Consider the following 21,852-nt stretch of genomic DNA (forward strand, 5'->3'; position numbering starts at 1 on the left):
GGAAGAATGAATCATGGCCAGACCATTGCTTAATGATTAGTCTTATAAATTAAGAAAAAAAAGAAAAAGAAACAATAATATTTCTGAACTAAAAACAATCTTTTACATTTTAGCTATTAGGCTGGAAATTGATGGCTTTTTAAGAGAAGATAAGATGGTGTTTCCGTTTTTTTGAAAGGAATTGGGGAAATTGTATTTGCAGTTATTTGCCATCTGAAATAATTTTCAGACCGAAATACTATTTTTTTTTTTTTTACCTACAGGATCAAAGCCCTATAAGTTTGACATTGTAAGAAACCAAGATAGAGAACTTTTAAAAATAAACAATAGGATTCCAAAAACTATGAGAGAAAAATTCTAGTAACATATAAAATTGAATTGTTCAGTATTTTAAGGTCATATTCACAAGGGTAAATGGGAGAAAGATTTATCTCTTCCATTTTCTGCCATATTAGAGTTTTCCCCTTCTTAATAATTTGAGATATCGGGCTGGGGATATGGCCTATTGGCAAGAGTGCTTGCCAATGAGGCTCTGGGTTCGATTCCCCAGCACCACATATACAGAAAATGGCCAGAAGTGGCGCTGGGGCTCAAGTGGCAGAGTGCTCGCCTTGAGCAAGAAGAAGCCAGGGACAGTGCTCAGGCCCTGAGTCCAAGGCCCAGGACTGGCAAATAAATAAATAAATAAATAAATAAATAAATAAATAAATAAATAAAAGAATGCACAAATCTTTAAAAAAATAATTTGAGATATCTAAGCTCACATGTTTTTTAAAAATACGGTAATTTTATTTACACCAGAGATTTGGTGTAATTTAATAGTAAAAGAAGACAGTGTTCTCAAGTAAAACTGGTTAGCATAGAAATTCATTAATTTTTCAGACTGTTCTATTAAAGAAGAATTTAAGATTATTTATTCATTTATTTCTGGTGGTACTGGTTTGAAATCTGAGTCTTGTGCATGCTAGGCAGGCACTGTGTCCATTAAATCCCACCTTCAGTCCAAATGAAGGGTTTAAATGAAAGAATACAAAGTCTTTTGGTCTACAAGTTACATTGCTTAGGTTAAAAAATCCAATCTGTTTTACTGATACAAGAAGTCATAAGAATCACACATCTTTAGGGGATACAATGAGATGTTTGTTTTTCTTTTCCTTCCCTCCCTCCCTTTTTTGTTTTCTCCAATTGTGGGATGGAACTCAGGGCCTCACACATGCTAAGCAAGTGCTCTGCCACTTGAGCCATATCCCCAGCAATACACATATTTAATCAGAGTGAGTATGTCCATTTTCTTAAGGAATTACCATTGTCCTTTGGTGGAAACATTCAAAATCCCTTTTTCTAGATTTTTAAAATGTAATCTTCATATTTTTAAATGAAGGTTACAAGAGATACATTTGATGCATAAAAATACTAAATTCGGGCTGGGGATATAGCCTAGTGGCAAGAGTGCCTGCCTCGGATACACGAGGCCCTAGGTTCGATTCCCCAGCACCACATATACAGAAAACGGCCAGAAGCGGCGCTGTGGCTCAAGTGGCAGAGTGCTAGCCTTGAGCTGGAAGAAGCCAGGGACAGTGCTCAGGCCCTGAGTCCAAGGCCCAGGACTGGCAAAAAAAAAAAAAAAATACTAAATTCATTTTAAGTTTCAAATTTCTCTCTCTCTCTCTCTTTCTCTCTCTCTCTTTGATGTTGTGGTACTGGGGTTTGAACTGAGGGCTTCAGCCTTACTAGGGAATCTCTTAACTAAAACAGAAGACCAGGATTTGAATGTCGGCCTTGTGAGCTGTGTAATGCACAGTGCTTTTTGACAGTCCTGACAATTTGTTCATCTATAAATGGAGAGGGATAATCATACTTACTTTTAGATGCTAAATAAGGATTAAATAATACAGAGACTAGGAATATCTTAGTTAAATAATCTAAGTGAATATATATACTTCTTTGCAATCTGATAGATATTTTACTAATAAAATGCTATTCATTGAAGCTATTTTCAAGATATAAACACTTTTAAACCTTCTGTCTCCATGCTTTTATCAGTAAAATGGTGAGCTGTCATTATGGGAATGAATGGTTGAGTAACCACACTCAGTAAATTATTTTTCAAGTCATTAATGGTGACCTTACATAGACATAGTGACAATCAAAATCAATACCTGCTTTTTTTTTTTTTTTTTAGCCTGGTGAGCTCAAGGACTGGTTTGTGGGTCGAAGCAATGTCCAGGGCATAGATCTGAACCGGAACTTTCCAGATCTGGATAGAATCGTTTACATTAATGAGAAAGAAGGAGGACCCAATAATCATCTGCTGAAAAATCTGAAGAAAATTGTGGACCAAAACACAAAGGTAGAGGCTGTGTGAAGTTTTCTTGGCGTGCAGTGTAAGGGAGTGGGTCCCAGTATCTCTCACCGTCGCCTGGGCCGATTCCCGCCCAGGCTGGAGGGGCTGGGCTTGGAAATCAGCCTTGCTCTTTCCGACTGGGCAGGGCTGGGGCGTGGGAGTTAGGGATGGGCTTAGGAGGGGAGAACCCTGTTGTGGGTGTAGAAAGTCACCATGTCACCATGTCCCTCTTAGCGAGCAGTCCTTTATCAGTTCATGTGGTCAGAGGTGCCTACAGCACTATACTGCTCTTGAACTTTGTCATCTTTTCCAGAACTTGCTCCACCTTCACTTTCACAACTGCAATCTTCCTCCTCTCCTCTGCTGCTCAGTTTCTTTCTCTTCATTTTCTGTCCCGGCTTAGGTGCTGGTCTTCTTCATGTCCCATTTGGTTCCTTTATCTTATTTCCTGGCTTCCGTGTCTACTAAACTTTCAATATCAGCCATTACCTAAGTTTTCTCAGATGGTCTCCTCACTCTAGACCTCCCAAGGAGCTTGATTTGTCTGTTTTACTTGTTCACAGGTCCCCTTGGTTGTTGGGCCTGTGACTGGAAACTCAGCTTGTCCATACTTGTTTCATTTGTCCAGTCACCAAAGCCTCTGGATTGTCCATTTCTGACACCCACCCCAGGAGTCAGTTCCCACTTCCCAGGGATTTGGCCTCTGCGACCTCTCTTATGTTCCTCTCCTCTGTGGATTCATTGTAGGCCAATCTTGGAGGCATAAAGTCTCCTTTTCTGACTGGTGCAGTGTCCTTCTATTGGTCGCCTTCACACACAAACCTAATCTCTAATTCTCAGAGGATAAAGTGAAAATTCAATATGACAGAGTAGTGTGATGGTTAAGTATAGAGATGCTAGACACAGCTACCTGAGATCAAATCCTGGCCCATTGGAAGGTTATTTCACATCTGTGTGCTCAGCCTCTTCATCTGGAAATGGAGATCAATGGTAGCCTTGTAGAGTGATTACAAGAGTGGATATTGCTGTTTCAGCAAATCACTCAGTACTCTGTGTTATATACTTCTGGGTGAGATGGACACATTGACATTCACTAAACATCTGTTGTGTCTTTCGCCCATTACTGCTTTTAGTTACTTGAGAGGAAACGGGAAGCTCCTGGTAGAGACCCCCAGGGTTCAGTTCCTTCTCTATTGTTCTAGATAGTTCTGCCTTGCTGTGTCAACTCTGTCAGGTACTAATGCCATCTAGGGCCCTTGGGTTCTTTTTCTTTACTAAATAAAGAATGATGAGGTGGGGAAATGGGAGCAGAGACCCAAAGTTGGTTTGAACGTGAGAATAAGGCATCAGGAAAGCTGTGGATGGAGGTTGGCTTAACCCCCAACTGGGACTTGTGTCTGGGAAGGCTGCCTTGTGCTGTCTGAGGTCCTGTCCATCTGCTTCCCAGGTGAGGAGGGGCGGGAGGGGGAGGGGAAGAGGGGGGGAGAGAGGGCAGAGGAAGGGGAAGGGGAAAGGATGCAGACTACTTGGTGCAAGAGAGGAAGTTGGACTTGAACTCGCCCTTTTTTCAAAACCTCTTTTGGGTCACAGCTGTTCTGGCCTCTGGTTGGGCTACCAGGCACCCCCTCCCAGGGGGAGGGACACCTGTTCCTGTGTGGTTCTCTCCCATAGTTGTCAGGGGCTTAGCTGTTCTTTGTTTCCCAGAGTCTTGAGAAAGAGAAAAGGAGACATTGTCTCCATTGAGCACAGCCTTTCCCTGCTGGCTTCGGCTTTCCCTTTGTGCCTGTCCTCAGTATTTTTCCTAAGTGAAAGCCCAGAAAGTACAGTTCCTCCATGTCATCGTGGTTCTGGGTTCCTTAACCTGGCTCTGTTGGCTCATACTCTCTTACTTTTTGCTTCCCAAAGGTGCCGTTTTCTAATACTTTTTGTCTTCCTAGGACTTGCTGTTCAAATGGTCAGGATGGTCTTCCCTTTCTTTTCGTGTCTGTGTGACATGAAATCAGCCAAACCCTAGAGATGCTATAGATTTTTGGTCCTCAAGAGCAGTACGGAACAAGTCTCCAGTGAAAGCTTTGCTTCTTATCAGAGCTGCATAGACTTTGAGTCTTCCTATGGTCATTAAAAACCCATCCCAGAAAACTATCAAGGCCTAGGCCGGAGATGAATTCTTTGGTAGACATTTCTTCCCTCATTTGTTTTGTTTCCAAGATACAGAGGGCCACGACTCCCTCAAAAGACTTCACATGAATTCCTGAAACTTTTGTTTTAAAATTTAAGATGACCATTCCAAAGTAAACTGATCATTTTTCATTAGGTCTCTGAAAGAGCCTCGGTTGAATTTCTTTTATAAGGACCATGGCTGAAGCTGCTAAAAGGCATTGAAAAAAAATAGGAAAAAACTATAAATAAAACGTGCCACAGATTTGAATCCCCTGGAAGATGTGTTTTGTTCTGGGGTTTGTTTTCTGCTTGTCTTATCTATAACTGTTATTTGAAAAGATGTCTGAGCTATGACGGCTCAGTTGGTGCTCCTAAAGTCGTGAGTCATCTGAATGTTTATTTTCAAGTTACAAAAGGGGAAAAAATGGTGTCCCATCAAAGTTGAACTTCTAAGGAAACAGGATTGAAATCTTTTTTTTTTATTATAGGTTTGAGAAAGATAGACAGACCTCCAGGCCTGAGGCAGGCTGCTCTTATTGGGAGTATTCCCCCCGCCCCCCATCAAAACAACCACAAAATGTGTGAATTATGAACAATGTCTACTTTTGTCTTTTTAAAGCCCTTTTCTATCAAAGGATCAAGCAGTGATCATCAAATTTACAATCCTTTCAATCTGCAATCTTTACTACAGCTTGCTCCGGAAACCAAGGCTGTCATTCACTGGATTATGGACATCCCCTTTGTGCTTTCTGCCAATCTGCATGGAGGAGACCTGGTGGCCAATTACCCGTATGATGAGACTCGCAGTGGTGGGTATTTGTGCCTGGTGGCTTCGGGGATGGGAAGAGACACTCTGACTAACTAGTTACAGCTAAGCTTCAGGTGAGCAGGCGTGAGCAAGAGTGACAGTGTCTGAAGGTTTTGTTGTGCTAGGAACTTTCCTCTTTTTCATCTATTCTCTGACCTTAGAAGAGGAAGCTCTTTGTCAACACAGGAGGATAATTGTCATATCAGAAACCTGGGGATTTGAAGAGAACATGGCTAAATGACATTACTAAATACACTTTGAGGTTTATGTGGTTTATCAATAGCTGGGAAAGTTTTAGGCCAGAATACTTTATACTGCACAATAATGATACATGACTATTTTATAACACACAAATACCCATAATAATTATACATGAATATTTTGTAATACACGAATTATTATCAAAGTAAATAGTTTGCTTTTATAAACACATAGGAGATAAAAAAATCTAAAATAGAACGCTAAATAGTTGTGATTCATAGTGGCTGTAGGGGTTGGTACAGGTACATTTAAAATTTAAACGTGTTTTCTTCTTTTCTTAAAAAATTGGTCTTGGAGGGCTGGGGATATGGCCTAGTGGCAAGAGAGCTTGCCTCGTATACATGAGGCCCTGGGTTCGATTCCCCAGCACCACATATACAGAAAACGGCCAGAAGTGGCGCTGTGGCTCAAGTGGCAGAGTGCTAGCCTTGAGCAAAAGGAAGCCAGGGACAGTGCTAAGGCCCAGGACTGGCCAAAAAAAAAAAAAAATTGGTCTTGGTGTTTGAACTCAGGATTTGGGCACTGTCCTTTAGCTTTTTTCCCCCCCTTCTACTCAAGAATAGAACTCTGCCATTTGTGCCACAGCTGTGCTTCTGGATTTTTTGGTGGTTAATTGGAGATAAAAGTCTCACAGATTTTCCTCTCTAGGCTGGCTTCAAACCACCGTTCTCAGATCTCAGCTTCCCAAAGTAGCCTGGATTACAGGTGTGAACCACTGGTGCACAAGTGCTTTATTCTTTTTTTGAGTGGGTACTGGGATTTGAACTCGGGTTCTTGCTCTTGAGAGGCAGATGTTGTACCCCTTGACCACTTGACCCATGCTCTAGCCCTTTTGACTTTTTAAGTTATTCATTCACATTGAGCCCATTGCTTTTTTTTTTTCTTGGCTCGAGGCCAGCCTGAGACCATGATTGTCCTTTCCACATTCCTGAGATTAGAAAGGTGAACGGCCATTCCCAGCTATTTGCTAAGATGGGGCCTCATTAGCTTTTTGCTCTTGCTGACTTTGAATCCCAAATCTTATCTCTGCCTCCCAAGTGGCTAGGGTTATTGGTGTGAACCACTTCACCTGGCTCAGGTGCATTTTTTTTTAAATTAGAAATTTCATGACGGAACTCCCCTTGCCCTAGTGGGTTATGGCCTTATAACCTTTTGTGGTGAATGTTGTCCATTTTCTAGTTTTGTAGTATCAGCAATAGCAGTTATATAACCTAAACACAAAATACAATTTTTTATTTTTATTTTTTATTGTAAAGGTTAAACTTACATAAGTCAGATAAAGAGTACATTTCTTTCTGAACAGTGTCACCTCTTCCCTTGTTTTCTCCCAGTTTTTTCCCTCCTGACTCCCTTCCCCACAAGTTGAGTAGTTCATTTTCAACATACTGTCTAGTGAATATCACTAGTGCATTTGTTCACCTTTGTCCAACCATTTCAGTGTTCCCCTTATTTTCCCCCAAACAGACAAATTTACAAACAAGACATAAGGCACAGAAAAAAACAAAAAACCAACCAGCAACAAAAGAGAAAACCAGAAACCAAAATAACAAACTTCTTGTTTCCATTTCTTAGAGTTCATTTCGACAAACCTCATTTTATATGATCATATGCACATAGCTTTTGAGCCTTTGTGATCCTCTCCTAAGAATATCTTCCTTTGGTCTCACTGAATGGATGTCTAGAGTCCTGTATCATTTATCATGCTCAGGTGTCTTTTTTTTTGCCTTTTGCCATCCAGTGTGTTTACTTGTAGATTGAGAGGCACATTGAGAGGACAACCATGGTGTGATTGTTTCGTTCTTAAACTTCAGCCCTTTACCCATAATAAGAGTCAGGACCACCATCAGCAATGGCTCAACATCCAGTCTTTCTTTGGAACTCACAGTGCCCTTTGCCCGCTCTGTTAGGCAGTGCTCATGAATACAGCTCCTGTCCGGATGATGCCATCTTCCAGAGCTTGGCCCGTGCATACTCTTCCTTCAACCCCGCCATGTCCGACCCCAATCGGCAGCCCTGTCGAAGGAATGACGATGACAGTAGCTTCATCGATGGGACGACCAACGGTGGCGCCTGGTACAGCGTGCCTGGTGGTGAGTTTCCATCCTGGTGGCTTCTTTAGCATCCCCATTGGATTTTCACTTAGGGAACGGATAGTCTTCCTCCATCATTACGGCATAGACCGAATCTCCAGTTCTTCCATGTAAGCTCATTTTCACTTTTTATCACCGTACGTTAACAGCATACTTTATTAGCATAATTGGGTAAGGAAATTCAGTAGGATATTTCCATGTATTCATATCATATACCCTGATCAAAAATCACTCGTTACTCTTTTTTTCTTTTTTGCCAGTCCTGGGCCTTGGACTCAGCGCCTGAGCACTGTCCCTGGCTTCTTTCTGCTCAAGGCTAGCACTCTACCACGTGAGCCACAGCACCACTTCTAGCTTCTTCTATATATGTGGTGCTGAGGAATCGAACCCAGGACTTTGTGCATGCTAGGCAAGCATTCTCCCACTAAGCCACATTCCCAGCCCACTCGTTACTCTTTCTTACCCTTAAAGTTAATTTTCTGCATGAATAAATATTACATATAATTTTGTTTTGATTGATTAAAAAAATTGAGAAATGCCAGGTGATGGGGGCTCATGCCTGGAATCCTAGCTACTCAGGAGGCTGAGATCTGAGGATCACAGTTCAAAACCAGCCTGGGAAGGTAAGTCCATGCCACTCCTATCTCTGATTAACCACCAAAAGAAGCAGAAGTGGAGCTCAAGTGATAGAGTACTCGCCTTGAACAAAAAAGTGGAGGGACAGAGCCTAGGCCCTGAGTTTAAGCCCCAGCCCCCCTCCCACCCCCCCACCCCCTCTAGGTGTTAATCTGAGAGATACAGAAAACTGTAGGAGTTTCTTGGAAAAACATATTAAATGTGAATTACCTTCCTGATTAAGTTCAGGCAATGGGCAATACAATAGTACCTTGATTAAAGTTTAGTCCTACTAGTATCATAGAGAGATAAATGTTTTAGTGGACAGTGTATGTAGTATGTGTATGGTTTTTTAAATTATTTTTTAAATGGAGGAAGAGGGGACTCTTTCATGCAAACTATTTCCTTTGTATTCACTACTGTAATACACGCTATTTGATCAGGTAGGCTGCTGTTGTTGTGTTGTGGTGGTTTGGGGAGGAGTTTGGACAGGCCAAACAAAATGTCAGGCATGGTAGAAATGGTGGCCAGTCTTTACTCACAGAGCCCGGCAGCGCTCTGTTCACCAGCCCATTGCTCCCGGTCTCCTAGAGGCATGTCACCCAAGGCTACCAGAGGTAGCGCCCGCTTATGTGAGTCAAGGTTACCTGAATATGCTGAACCCACTGAACCACAGTTCTTGGGAAGTGCAGGCCCAAAGACCTCTGGAAGTTACTGTGAAGGAGCCTGACTTCCTCCATTAACCCGTTAAGGTGTTCCAAGGCTGAAAGCCACGTGCAGAACGGAAGCGGGAGAAGGCCACTTTCTCCCTAGTCAAGGCCGATCTCTCCACATGGACTTCACAGAGCTTCTGTCTGTCTTGTCTATCTATTATCTATCCATCCAATCATCTGTCTGTCTGTCTATCTCATCTATTCTTTCTATCCTGTTTTAGTGCAGTTCTGGGACTTGAACTGAGGGCCTGGGCACTGGCCCTGCTCAAGGCTAGTGCTCTACCATTTGTCCTACAGCTCCACTTCCAGCGTTTTTCTTTTCTTTTCTTGTAGTTAATTGGAGATTAACTACCTATAGTCTATACATGATGAAGTAATCTACCTTAGTAAAATATGAATAGTTATAATATTATGATAGCACCCTCTACTGATGTGAATAAGGTTCAGGTTGTTCCAGGTGCAGAGTCTCCTTGATGCAATTTGAAGCTTTTTTCTTTTTTTGGTCTGTCCTTGGGCTTGAACTGTGGGCTTGGGCTCTGTTCCTGAGCTTTTGCACTCAAAGCTAGTGCTCTACCACTTGAGCCTCAGCTTTTTGTGGTTAACTGGAGATAAGAGTCTCAAGCACTTTCCTGCTGGGCGGAATTCGAATTGTGATCCTTAGGTCTCAGCCTCCTGAGTAGGTAGGATTACAGGCGTGAGTCACCAGGGCCTGGCTTGCAGCACTTTTTAGTTAACATTATATCCTGCTCATGGCAGGTACTCAGTGATTATTGAACTGATACATAATATGCCATATGACTCTAAAGCAGGCTTAGAGAGATGCGCATTTGTCTCTCTTAATAGGCTAAGAGCATGGAGCTCTTCACCTTGTCTTTGTCAAGCAGGGTGGATAGCACCTGCTTTTGCATGCCTCCTGTGTCAGCAATGCATTACGCTACAGGAAGGCATAAATCCAGGGAGAGTTTGTGCTTTGGGCTAATGATCTCCCCGGTATCTTTTCCCATCCCCACATAGTAGATGATTTCCCTGTGCTTTTCTCCAGGCTCTAGTGTTGTTTACTTAAGTTTTCAGTTAGGCAGAACGGCCCGAGTGGGGTCTTGGCGGCCATAGGCGTTCATGGGCTCTCCATTGGGTGCTTTGGCAGGGATGCAAGACTTCAATTACTTGAGCAGCAACTGTTTTGAGATCACCGTGGAGCTCAGCTGTGAGAAGTTCCCTCCTGAAGAGGCTCTGAAGAGCTACTGGGAGGACAACAAGAACTCCCTCATCAGCTACCTGGAGCAGGTGAGCACAGTGCCCCGCGGCATACGGGGACTACAGGAGCAGCCTGCCTCGCAGAGGCGTCCTGGCCGGGGCTGACTGCCTAAGCCTGGATGGAGATGGGATGCTTGCAGTGGTTCTTTCAGGCTTTCTTGTTGTTGGTGGTGTTGGTCATGGGGCTTGAACTCAGGGCCTGGGTGCCGTCCCTGGGTTATTTCTCTCAAGGCTACCACTTGGAGTCACAGTTCCATTCCTGGTTTTGAGGTGGTTCAATGGTGATGAGATGTTCCTTCCGGGGCCGGCTTCGAACCACAGTCCTCAGATCTCAGCCTCTTGAGTGGCTAGGATTTCAGGAGTGAGCCACCAGTGTCTGGTTTGAGTTGCTAACTTTTGTAAGTGAGGAGGCGTGTGTGTGTGTGTGTGTGTGTGTGTGTGTGTGTGTGTGTGTGTTTACTGGCACTTAATTTGTGGTAGTTTGTAGTCCATGACTTTTCACTGACTACACTGCAGAGTTATACAGAAGTGAGGCAGATCTTCTTTCATATATAAATATATGCAATATATTAATATAATATAGATTAAATTTTAATATATGCTATATATTAATATTTAATATGTGATGTCAACATTATATGCAATTATATATTAGAATACATAACATAACATAACATATAGTATTTTATGTTACAACATGTATAAAATATATAATAGGGCTGGGGATATGGCCTAGTGGCAAGAGTGCTCGCCTCGTATACATGAAGCCCTGGGTTCGATTCCCCAGCACCACATATACAGAAAATGGCCAGAAGTGGCGCTGTGGCTCAAGTGGCAGAGTGCTAGCCTTGAGCAAAAAGAAGCCAGGGACAGTGCTCAGGCCGTGAGTCCAAGGCCCAGGACTGGCCAAAAAAAAAACAACAACAAAAAAAAAAAACAAATAAAATATATAATATAGTATGACATGTAATATAATAGTAACATGTAGTATATAATATATAGCCAGGAGCCAGTGGCTCACGCCTGTAATCCTAGCTACTCGGCTCACACCTGTAATCCTAGCTACTCGGCTCATGCCTGTAATCCTAGCTACTCGGGAGGCTGAGAATTGAGGATCTTGGTTTAAATTCAGCCTGGGCAGGAAAGTTCATGAGTCTTGCATCTCCAATTATTCACAGAAAAAGCCAGAAGTGGCACTGTGGCTCAAGTGGTAGAGCATTAGCCTTAATCTAAAGGAACCCAAAGATAGCACCTAGGCCCAGAGTTCAGCCCCAGGACCAGCAAAAACAACGCCAACAATGATACATCTATAACATAGCACATTAATATAGAGTATACAGATTCACACCTGTGAATCCCAGCACTTGGAGAAGGGAGGCAAGGGATGATTGGGAGTTCCAGGCCAGCCTGGGATGAATAGTGAGACTTTGTAAAAGGCCAGAAGTACGGTGCTGGGTGGGCATGCATGCCATCCAGCTGGATAGAAACACGACTGAGGTGAAAAGATTACTGTTGTTCTTCAAAAATGTACTTCCATGTCTTCTTCTGGACTCAAAACAGGGCATGCAGGATCAGAAGGTCCCTTCTCATTTGTCCACGTGAGAAAGAGATGACCAACATTTCACTGATCATTTGAGCATAGCTTGATTCTTAGAGTGGGGATCTGTGGCTTCTTGTTATGAAATTAGGAGTCACTCGACCGTCAACATTTTCAGCCATTTCGGATATGAATGTCTTGGTTGTTCTTGCCTTTTGCAGATACATCGAGGAGTGAAAGGGTTTGTCCGAGACCTTCAAGGTAACCCGATTGCCAACGCAACCATCTCAGTGGAAGGAATAGACCATGATGTCACATCGGGTGGGTGTTCTAGCTTGACACACACCCAAGCACAGCTGTGCACAATCATAACAGCAATAATTCCCATACTCTTCTAAGCCGTTAGCCCTGTCTCCAACTCAGTTTTGATCTCGGCTAAGTTTGGTTGGTGGGTACTGGTCAGGCAGTGGAGGGTTGGGTGGATGCTGCTTGTAGAACAAGAGGACAGCAGGGGGCGCCCTTTCCCCATCCCCAGAGCAGCAGGTGGGGCTTTGAAGTTGTTCAGGCACTGGCAAAACTCCTCCCTGGATTCAGTCTTGGAATTCTCATCCATTTCGTTCTATAATCTATATATATATATATATTTTTTTTTGGCCAGTCCTGGGCCTTGGACTCAGGGCCTGAGCACTGTCCCTGGCTTCTTCCCGCTCAAGGCTAGCACTCTGCCACTTGAGCCACAGCGCCGCTTCTGGCCGTTTTCTGTATATGTGGTGCTGGGGAATCGAACCTAGGGCCTCGTGTATCCGAGGCAGGCACTCTTGCCACTAGGCTATATCCCCAGCCCTATATACATATATTTAACCAGGAGTTGTTGATGCTTCTTGATTATTCAGGGGAATCTGGATGCTATGTGATCAATGTCATGTTGGTCAGTTCTTTTTAGACTTAAAAGGGCCAATTTTCATTTGTCTCAGTTTGGGGCAAATGATGTATTTTCCTGGGAAGTCTCTTCACTCCTGTTAAACATCTATCCAGCTCATTTCAGCTCAATTGTCTCTTAGTGGCATCTTTCACCATTAATAACAACAGCAATATTTTCTTAGCCATGAACTTTTTACAGTATTTCTAGACCCTGTAATTAATTAACCCTTAAACTTATTTTCTGAAACAATAATGCTCTATGTCATTATCTCTTTCCTACCATATTTGTAGCTAAAAAAACCCTTTTTACAGTTATTTTCTGAAGTTTCATGCATTCATTTGTCCAGCAAATATTTACCAACATCTCCCTAAGCTCCAGCGTGTCTTCCAGCTGGCATTTCAGATTCCACGCCAAGACAATATTGCCCTTAGCAGGGAGGGGTGGGGGGCTGGGGTCCCTTGTGCCATATTCTCTGTTCTTCCTAGTGTGCTAAACAAATATCCCTGACCTTTGTATTTCAAGATGTGAAAAGTTGAGGGAAATCTAAGCTAAGGAATAACTAGGTAGAGAGGAATGAACTAGGAGGCCTGAGCTCGAGGGCACGCCCAACTTTTTGAGGGCAATAGGAAAACTAACATGGAGGTAACAAGAAGGAATGAGGTGTGGCTCAGGTTGTACAGTGCCCGCCAATGAGCGAAAGCAAGTGGCACATGCCGAGTTTGTGTTCTGGTCTTGGATAGTGAACGTGAAGGAACTCTCATGGAGGTGTGGCCTTGAGTGCCAGTGAGTGGATGAAACTCTGAGTAAAAGGCTCAGAACTGGCCTCCAAAAGAGAAGGAGAAGAAGAAGGAGCTAGCAGTGGAGTCTGAAGTAGAAAGGAAATGATGGGCGCTATCCAGGAAGGCTGGAAGTGTTTTCAGGGGGAGGAGGAATAAAGGCATCAAGGAGGTGACCCCTGAATCAGTCATTGGATTCGGCAGGGATTCGGAGGATCTCGGTGAAATCTGTTTCCATGGAGTGAGTGGTGGGAGCCCCGTTGTTGCCCAAGGGGGAGAATTGGAAGACAGCCATTGGGGATAGAGAATATGCTAGAATGTTTTCTGTGGCACCCAGAGGATACATACAGTGTTGGCCAAAGGGAGAAGGAGGGCTTCTACTTTCCCAGTGAATTACGATGTGAAGTTTCAAGTGACAGTGTGGTGATGAGGAAGGGTGCGGCGGCAGCATCAGGAAAGAAAGGAGAAAGCGTGGCGAGTGGCTAGGACATCCTGCTCTTCGGCTGGGCGCTATCCAACACGGGTGGTTCTCCCGGTGTGGGGACGCAGGGAGGAAAGCTGATGACATGAAGGTCTGAGCATGAGCCTGATGAGATGGTACATCCTGGGAAGGAAACTGGGGGAAAGAAAGAGGTCGAATCACAGCTCTGCTTCAGAATTCCCTGCAGAATTCATTGAAGATGCAGCTTCTAGAAGGTGCCTCGGACCGATGTAGTCTGGGTCTTTAGAAGTCTTTGTGGAACAGTGATCTAGATTCCTACACCGTTAGGGTTTTCTTCATCTGATGAGAATGCACAGGTGCGTTGATCCCACTTTGTGGGGCCTTGATGCATCTTTTTACCTGTGTTTTTCTCTGGCATGATTAGACAATCGATGGTCCTAGCAGGTCTCTTAAACATCTAGCATTAATTTCTACCAAAGATTTCTAAGAAATGAGGTCTGGAGAGAAAGCTTCACACTCTTTTTCACAGGATGTCGTTAGAGTTTTCTTGCATATTACTTTAAAAGTAGAGACTCAAGGCCGTGGAGCTGACTGAACTCCCTGATTCAGGCAGGCCACAGAAGGAAGCCAGGCATTGGTGGGGACGGAGGTCATATGTATTCAAAGCTCTTTGTCTCCAGACTCATCCACAGCACTGACGACAGCAGCATAGTATAACTCTGTGCCCTGGCCCATTCCAGCATAGACTCAGAGACTACACAGCAACACCGACTGCGTTTTGTGCACAGGGTCCCGTCCTGTCCATCGCTCTGTCTTCTGCATTCTGTCTCTGAGCAGCAGCTCTTCTCACCTCCTGTCCTCCAGTGGCAGCCCGCTGGCCAGCAGTGGGGCTTGTTTATACCTTCTCTATAGACAAAGAGTGGCAGCTGGCCACGCAGGGCCGTGCGTGCGCATCCAGCTCAAGGCTACGTGCAATGGGATGTAAGGTAGCGCATGCGTACAAGACTCAAGGTCACACTGATATGCTCAACCTATTGAGTCCCAGTCCTTGGGAAGTGCAGACCCAGAGCCCTCTGAGATTACAGTGAGGGAACCCCAATTCCTTTACAGTGATTACAGCAGATGTTCCTTAGATGGTATAATCAGACATTTCATATATTGTGCCTGCCTGTGGGTTGAAGTTCTGTTACTGTTATCTTATAGCCAAGGATGGTGATTACTGGAGATTGCTTGTACCTGGAAACTATAAACTTACAGCCTCGGCTCCAGGCTATTTGGCAACAACAAAGAAAGTGGCGGTTCCTTACAGCCCTGCGGTTGGGGTAAGTGATCATCATCATGAGAGCTAAGGATTATCATCATAATTAAACTAACAATAATTCAGCACTTACCATGGTCCAAGAATACTTAAATGACTTCGATGTGATCATCCTAATAACCCTATCAAATAGGTACTGTCATTATCCGCACTTAAATAGAAACTGGAGAGGCCTAACAGTGTTAAGTGGCTTGCCTGAAATCACCCAAGGTCTCATTAGAGTCATTTATTTCATGGGGTGTATTTATAAAACGCAGGAAGTCAATGTGGGCAAATGAAGCCTGGGGACAAGTAGCTGCACGGGACAGGTCGTAGAAGGGTCAGCTCATTTGTTCTCCTGACCAAGAGTGGTCCCCTTGGAGAATAACCCAGGGTCTAGGTGGCCCAGGTAAGGAGCCTTTCGTTCCGTCTGGAATGAGGTCTGAGGAGGACCACGATCAGGCCGGCGTTGGATCAGCTCTTTAGCCAGGAGTGTGTGGATCTCTGTAGACATGATGAAGACGCTCTGTGAAGCGGGAGAGAGTGATGCAGATTTCCGTCAGACTCTCTTGAACAAATCCATGGTTCCGGAAAGCAGAGTCTGTGGATTGGGGCACCACCCTCCCCTCTGCTCCCCCTCCGTTAGGACCCAGTTGAAGGCTGACAGAAGGCCTCATTAGACCCTCAGAGGCAGAAAATGAATTACAAGCTAGGTCCTGGGGGCTCATACCTGTAATCCCAGCTACTCAGGAGGCTGAGATCTGAGGATTGTGATTCAAAGCCAGCCTTGGCAGGAAGGTCCCGAAGACCTTTACTTTCAATCAACCAGTAAAAAGCCAGAGGTGGAGCTATGGTTCAAGTGGTTGAGTGCCAGCCTTGAGTGAGTAAAGCTAAGCAAGTGTGTGAGGCCCGAGTGCAATCCCTAGTAACGCATCTCCCAAAGAAAATTAAAAAGAAATGCAATTCTAAGTTATAACTTTTCATGGGAGGAAGAGGCCAGGGCAGCAGATTTGGTAGAACTCTGTCTTTGAAGCCATTATTCCTTCAAAGCATGCTTCAGATACAATGGCTTTTGCTATTTCCCCGTGAATATATTTTGTTTATATTTGCAAGAGATTTAAAAAAAAATCTATTTTAATTCAGTCAAGTTAGGCTGGATTGAGCTCATTACATAACCTATACAACTTCTCTTATTTTAAAAATGTATATATAGTTTGATAGCAAGACGTTATCGATTTTCTCCTTCAGGTTGATTTTGAGCTGGAGTCGTTTTCTGAAAGGAAAGAAGAGGAGAAGGAAGAGTTGATGGAATGGTGGAAAATGATGTCAGAAACTTTGAATTTTTAAAGATGCTTCTAATTAGCTACTTTTAATCTCATTTATCTCATGTAGTATGATGTAATGTGGCCACTTTATTTTTAGATTTTGTGCAGTTCATATTTAACATTGATTTATTTTTACTCATTAAATATTAATCAACAATACTTAAATAGACTCTTAGGTAGAAATATAAGAACCTGATCTATTTTATTCTTCTGCAGAGCATTCATTTTCCTACACAGAGGACTGTAGAAAAGTTTTAAGTAGTTCTGGCAACTTATTGCACTATTCCGGGTGTCATTTACAATGCCGAACTTTTTGGGTCATTCTAGCTATAAAAATGAATTAGTGCAGTTCTTTTCATGTCACTTGGGTCAATGTTACATAATGGATGCCATTGATAAAACCAGCAGATCCAGCTTGGAGTTATGAGCGCTCTCCTGAAAGAATTGAATAGCTCAGTACCAATTGCATTTTGTCTCTGACGAGCTATGTAAGCATGTTCCTGTTACTGCATTTCTGACGAGAAGAAAACATCCACGTAACAAGAGATTTTATGAGAAGAATGGAAGTTGACTTCTTGCTTGTAATTATAAGGGAAATTTGCTATTCCTATTTAGCTTGTTAATGCTCCTTCAGAGTGTAGGGCTTCCTCATGTAGACTGGCCTAGAACTGCATTCTGAATTAATAAAGGTTAAAAAATATCCTTGGTGCACATTTTAATTATTGTGTTTGGTCAAAAATTATGGTTTTGTGATGATGGGGGATGAAGATTCTGACTCTATGAATCTTTTGGGTCATGTCTTGTGGGCCCAGACTTTAAACACATGCATACACAATGTGACTATACATTGTGATGGGTAAAATGAAAGACTAGAGTATGAAGAGAGAGAGAAAGGAACAGAGCAGCTTTAAGAAGACCGGATGAGGGGAGTCAGGAATGGCTTCCAACACACTGTAAACCAGACCTAAAACAGGAACATGTAGTAACAATGCAAGTGAGTAAGTGTGGGAATGCCCTGTGTGTGTGTGTGTGTGTGTGTGTGTGAGAGAGAGAGAGAGAGACAGAGAGAGAGAGGTGCTGGTAGTGATTGTAGTATGCTCCATCAATGTTGTAGGTACAGATTTTTTAAAAATTAAAATCATACCACCATTGTCATAATAGGCTCCAAAATATCCAGTGGCTTAGCTCTGTGTGAAGTGTATTTCTTGCTTAGGTGCCTGTTCTGAGCAGAAAACAAAGATGAGACAGCTTTTCTCCATCAGTGTGGGAGCATCCTCTGGGACTCACTGACAGAAGATCGGTCGTCTCTCACATCCACCAGCGTTGCAGCCAATGGGAAAGGGGCAATCATGGGAAGAACCCATTGGGCATAAAAAATATTATTTATGTATTAATACCTAACTTTATTTTTATTGAGGGGTTTGTCCATGTCTGGTTCTTGTGACCACAAGCTTCCCACTGTCCTGGGCACAGTCTCCATTTACAGCTGGTGCTCTACCACTTGAACCACACCTCCTTCCTGGTCACATTCTCCGATATGCTCCAATGTTACTTAATGAAGAGTCCAACCAAGTGCTGCCTTCATGTCACTGTGCTGGAGGCCACCACCTAGGCCCCCCCCCCCCAACTCCACTCCTTACCCTCCTCCCTCCTTTCTGTAGAGAAGTTGATGACCCACTTGGCTTGGTATCAGCAGGTGCAGCATCAGGTGGAGGACAAATCTGCCAAAAGCCTAGGAACGCCCCAGTTCCTCTCAGAGGCGGCCCCCGGGCTGAGGTGGGGAACCTCAGGGACCTGTGGGAACACTGCGTTTGAGGAGGGGGTGCTAGCCACACATTTACCATCTCTTCTTCCAGTGATTTTTTTTCAATAGTAAAGCTGACTTTTGTTTTGCCCGTCCTGGGGCTTGGATTCTGGACCTTGAAAGGAAAATTATCCCAGAAAACCACAGACCATAGATGAAGTCACGTAGAGCAAGAGTTTATTGCCAGCAGGGCCGGCAAGGCCAAGTTCCCACAAAGGTGTAAAAGAATTGGCACAGGAGCTCTCTCTCAGCAGGTCTTTATACCTTCATGCAGCTAAGGTGGGAGGTGCTGCCCCTGAGGTATCATTAGCCAAGGGCGGAGTCATATTGCCAAGGGCAGATCTTATGTCTGGGCCGGGGGCATTCTATAAGCTTCCAGGCCTGGGCGCTGTCCCTGAGCTTCTTTAGCTCAAAGCTAGCACACAGCACCATGTCTGGCCTTTTCTGAGTAGTTGATTGGAGATAAGAGTCTCCTGGACTTTCCTGAGAAGGCTGGCTTTGAACCCCAATCTGCAGATCTCAGCTCTCAGAGTAGAAATAGACGTTTTAATCTCCAGCTGTCTCTTTCCAACTAGTCTTAGTTTCCAACTTATTCTGACCCAGGAATGGTAGAAATAGCTATTTTGTGTGGAATTCTGTACTTGTTTTTACTCTAGCCCAAGGTGGCTTGGTATTTTTCTTTTTTTTTTTTTCTGAAAGCATTGCTGTTTCATATGAATTCAGAGTTCAGTATTCTGGATTGAGAGTTTTGGTTTGAATGGAAGGAGGAAGGGTGAACAAATGTGGGCATGGTACTCAGTCAACACCATGTGGGAAATGAATATGTAGCTGTGAGCAGGGATGGGGTGGGACTGAAAAATCAAAGGAAGGCGTGACATTGGCAAAAAAAACAAATGTGCTCATTACCTGACTTATGAAATGGTAACCCCTCTATTGCTAATAATAACAACAATTACATTAAAAAAAAGTTTTGGTTTGGGCCAGGGCCAGTGCTACTTAGGAGGCTGAGATCTGAGGCTCTCATTGCCAGCTAGTGAGGCAGAAACATCTGTGACATTTTGAGCCCCAATGAAGAACCAAAAAGGTAGGATGGCTCAAGGGGTAGAGCAGTAACTTGGCGCAAAAAAGCTAAGTAAGAGTGCAAGGCTCTGAGTTCGAGCTCCAGGACCGGCACACACACACACACACACACACACACACACACACACACACACGAAGCTTTATTTGTAGCTGAAGGGGAGAGAGCAAGCACGAACACCGAGGACATGAACTTGGAGGGTTCATAGAAGGGGGCCATGAACAGCAGAGTGAAATTGTCTTAGGTAGCAAAATTCCGAAAGGGAAGGGCCTGGGCAGTTGATGTGAATTAAACAGCACATCTTGCCTTTGCTTTATTTCCTCACTGACAATGAAAGCCAGACACACGGATCTGGGAGCAACAACTAGCCTTGCTTAACTCATCTGATTTCCAGTTGTTCACATGAACAAAGATAAACAGTATTTGCAGGAAGGGACCTCTGACCTTTCATATTCACAATTTATTTATCCAGACAACCCTGGAAATCTTCCCATGATTTGGTGTTGTGGAAGGTTAAAGAAACTGTTGTCTGTTCCAATGAATGACTCAAGTTCTCTTTGCGAAATTCTCATGAGCATTGTCTTCTGTGGTTATGACTGGGTGGTGTTTGCACCTTTTGCCTCAAAAATGTCAAGAGAGGATCGACTCAGCCTTTGATTTCTCACTTTACAAATATACCGCATCCTGGTTTTGTTATTTTTAAATAAACATCATCTTAGGTACATATAAATACTCTAATTCTTTTTTCTCTTTCCCTTCAGCTTTTCCTCTCTTAACCTTCCCCTTGTTTTGTTCCTTCCCTCCCCTCCTCCCTCCCTTCCTTCCTTTCTTCCTTTCTCCCACCTTCCTTCCTTCTTTTCCCTTCCATGTAGATGAATCAACTCAACTATGAATTGAGTATTATATATCACTCTAGTATATATGATTATTTTTACTCATGGCAAAGTTCCCTAAGAATCAGTGTATTTAAAAACAGATTGAAGGGGTAGGACTGGGGCCTTGTGGTAGAGTGCTTGCCTAGCATGCAGGAATCCCTGGGTTCGATTCCTCAGCACCACATATGCAGAAAAAGGCAGAAGTGGCGCTGTGGCTCAAGTGGCAGAGTGCTAGCCTTGAGCAAAAAGAAGCCAGGGACAGTGCTTAGGTCCTGAGTCCAAGCCCCAAGACTGGCAAAAAGCAAAAAACAAAACCAGATTGAAGACCTGTCTTAAGGGTTACCAGTGTGACCAAGCTGATGTTGAACATGGTCTGTAATGGTGGCTCAGGCAAGAAGAACCATCTAGGTGAAGGTTATTAGGTGTTTTTCCCCATGATGCCATTGGTCACAGGATGGAGCTTTGGCAGTATTCTATAATTACTTTAGATTCAAGCTGTGGTAGGTCTTTCAGTATTCTATCCAGTTGCCTCCCTCCTTCTTCCCTTTGGAACATTTGCTGAGTTACTAAGTGCTCACCGTGTGGTAGGCATTTGGAGGGCACGTGGCGGGTGGCCCTCCGTCAGCACCTCTGCTATCATCCTCATCACCTTCGTCACCTTCGCTGTGACCCTCACCATGACGGAGGAGGAGGAGCGTGTGACTCGAGCCTCCGTCCCACAGGCCTTTCGGTGTGCTTCCCAGGCCCCACGGCAGCCCAACAAGGTGACAAGGTTCCTATGCAACAAAAGAAGACCCAATTGCTTCAGCGTTTCAAGCCTCACCTCACATAGCAGGGGTGACAGCCATGTCTGTTGGACCGCACCTCATGTTGGTTCCACTACCTTCTTTGGCATGACCTAGAGATACCTTTATTCTTCATTAAGTGCACCTTTGTTTCGTGTGACTACTTCACAGGTACTGCTTGCTATACTTTGGGTTTCTGGAAAAAGCACTTACTACCTTCTTTCTAAATGAAGGTGACTTAAAAACTATACAGGAGGGCTGGGGATATAGCCTAGTGGCAAGAGTGCCTGCCTCGGATACACGAGGCCCTAGGTTCGATTCCTCAGCACCACATATACAGAAAAAAACGGCCAGAAGTGGCGCTGTGGCTCAAGTGGCAGAGTGCTAGCCTTCAGCAAAAAGAAGCCAGGGACAGTGCTCAGGCCCTGAGTCCAAGGCCCACGACTGGCCAAAAAAAAAAAAAAAAAAAAAAAGCCACAGTACCCATTCAGCAAGCTCAAAGCCCAGAATTCAAGCCATCATATTGCCAAAAATAGAAAAAATGAAAGGGATAAAAGGCTAATGAATTTATACTCCAAATTGTGTGAAATTAGTGTTTCCCCTATATTGTTAAAAGCTTCTTGGGGGCATGAAGGAGCACATCTGTTATTCCAACTCCTCAAGATAGCAAGAAAATAGCCTTGAGTTTAACCAGGTCTCATAAATTTGCTGCCATGTCTTATCTGGCCCCATGATCTGCTGCTGTGCGGTTTTGGGGGAGGGTCTG

At 43.8% G+C, this 21,852-nt stretch overlaps 1 protein-coding gene across 1 annotated transcript in view; it reads left to right on the forward strand.

Moving 5' to 3' along the window:
- The window catches only part of Cpe (carboxypeptidase E), a 69,560-nt gene extending 52,316 nt beyond the window's left edge, over positions 1–17,244 (forward strand). The window contains exons 3-9 of the mRNA XM_048330725.1: positions 2,183–2,350; positions 5,196–5,313; positions 7,481–7,663; positions 10,136–10,275; positions 12,004–12,103; positions 15,126–15,244; positions 16,468–17,244. Coding sequence (XP_048186682.1) covers positions 2,183–2,350; positions 5,196–5,313; positions 7,481–7,663; positions 10,136–10,275; positions 12,004–12,103; positions 15,126–15,244; positions 16,468–16,566 — 927 coding nt within the window. The 3' untranslated portion in view covers positions 16,567–17,244. The remainder of the gene's footprint in view (positions 1–2,182; positions 2,351–5,195; positions 5,314–7,480; positions 7,664–10,135; positions 10,276–12,003; positions 12,104–15,125; positions 15,245–16,467) is intronic.
- The last annotated feature ends 4,608 nt before the right edge of the window (positions 17,245–21,852 follow it).

Source organism: Perognathus longimembris, chromosome 21, assembly GCF_023159225.1.
Source record: "Perognathus longimembris pacificus isolate PPM17 chromosome 21, ASM2315922v1, whole genome shotgun sequence".
Lineage (NCBI taxonomy): Eukaryota > Metazoa > Chordata > Mammalia > Rodentia > Heteromyidae > Perognathus > Perognathus longimembris.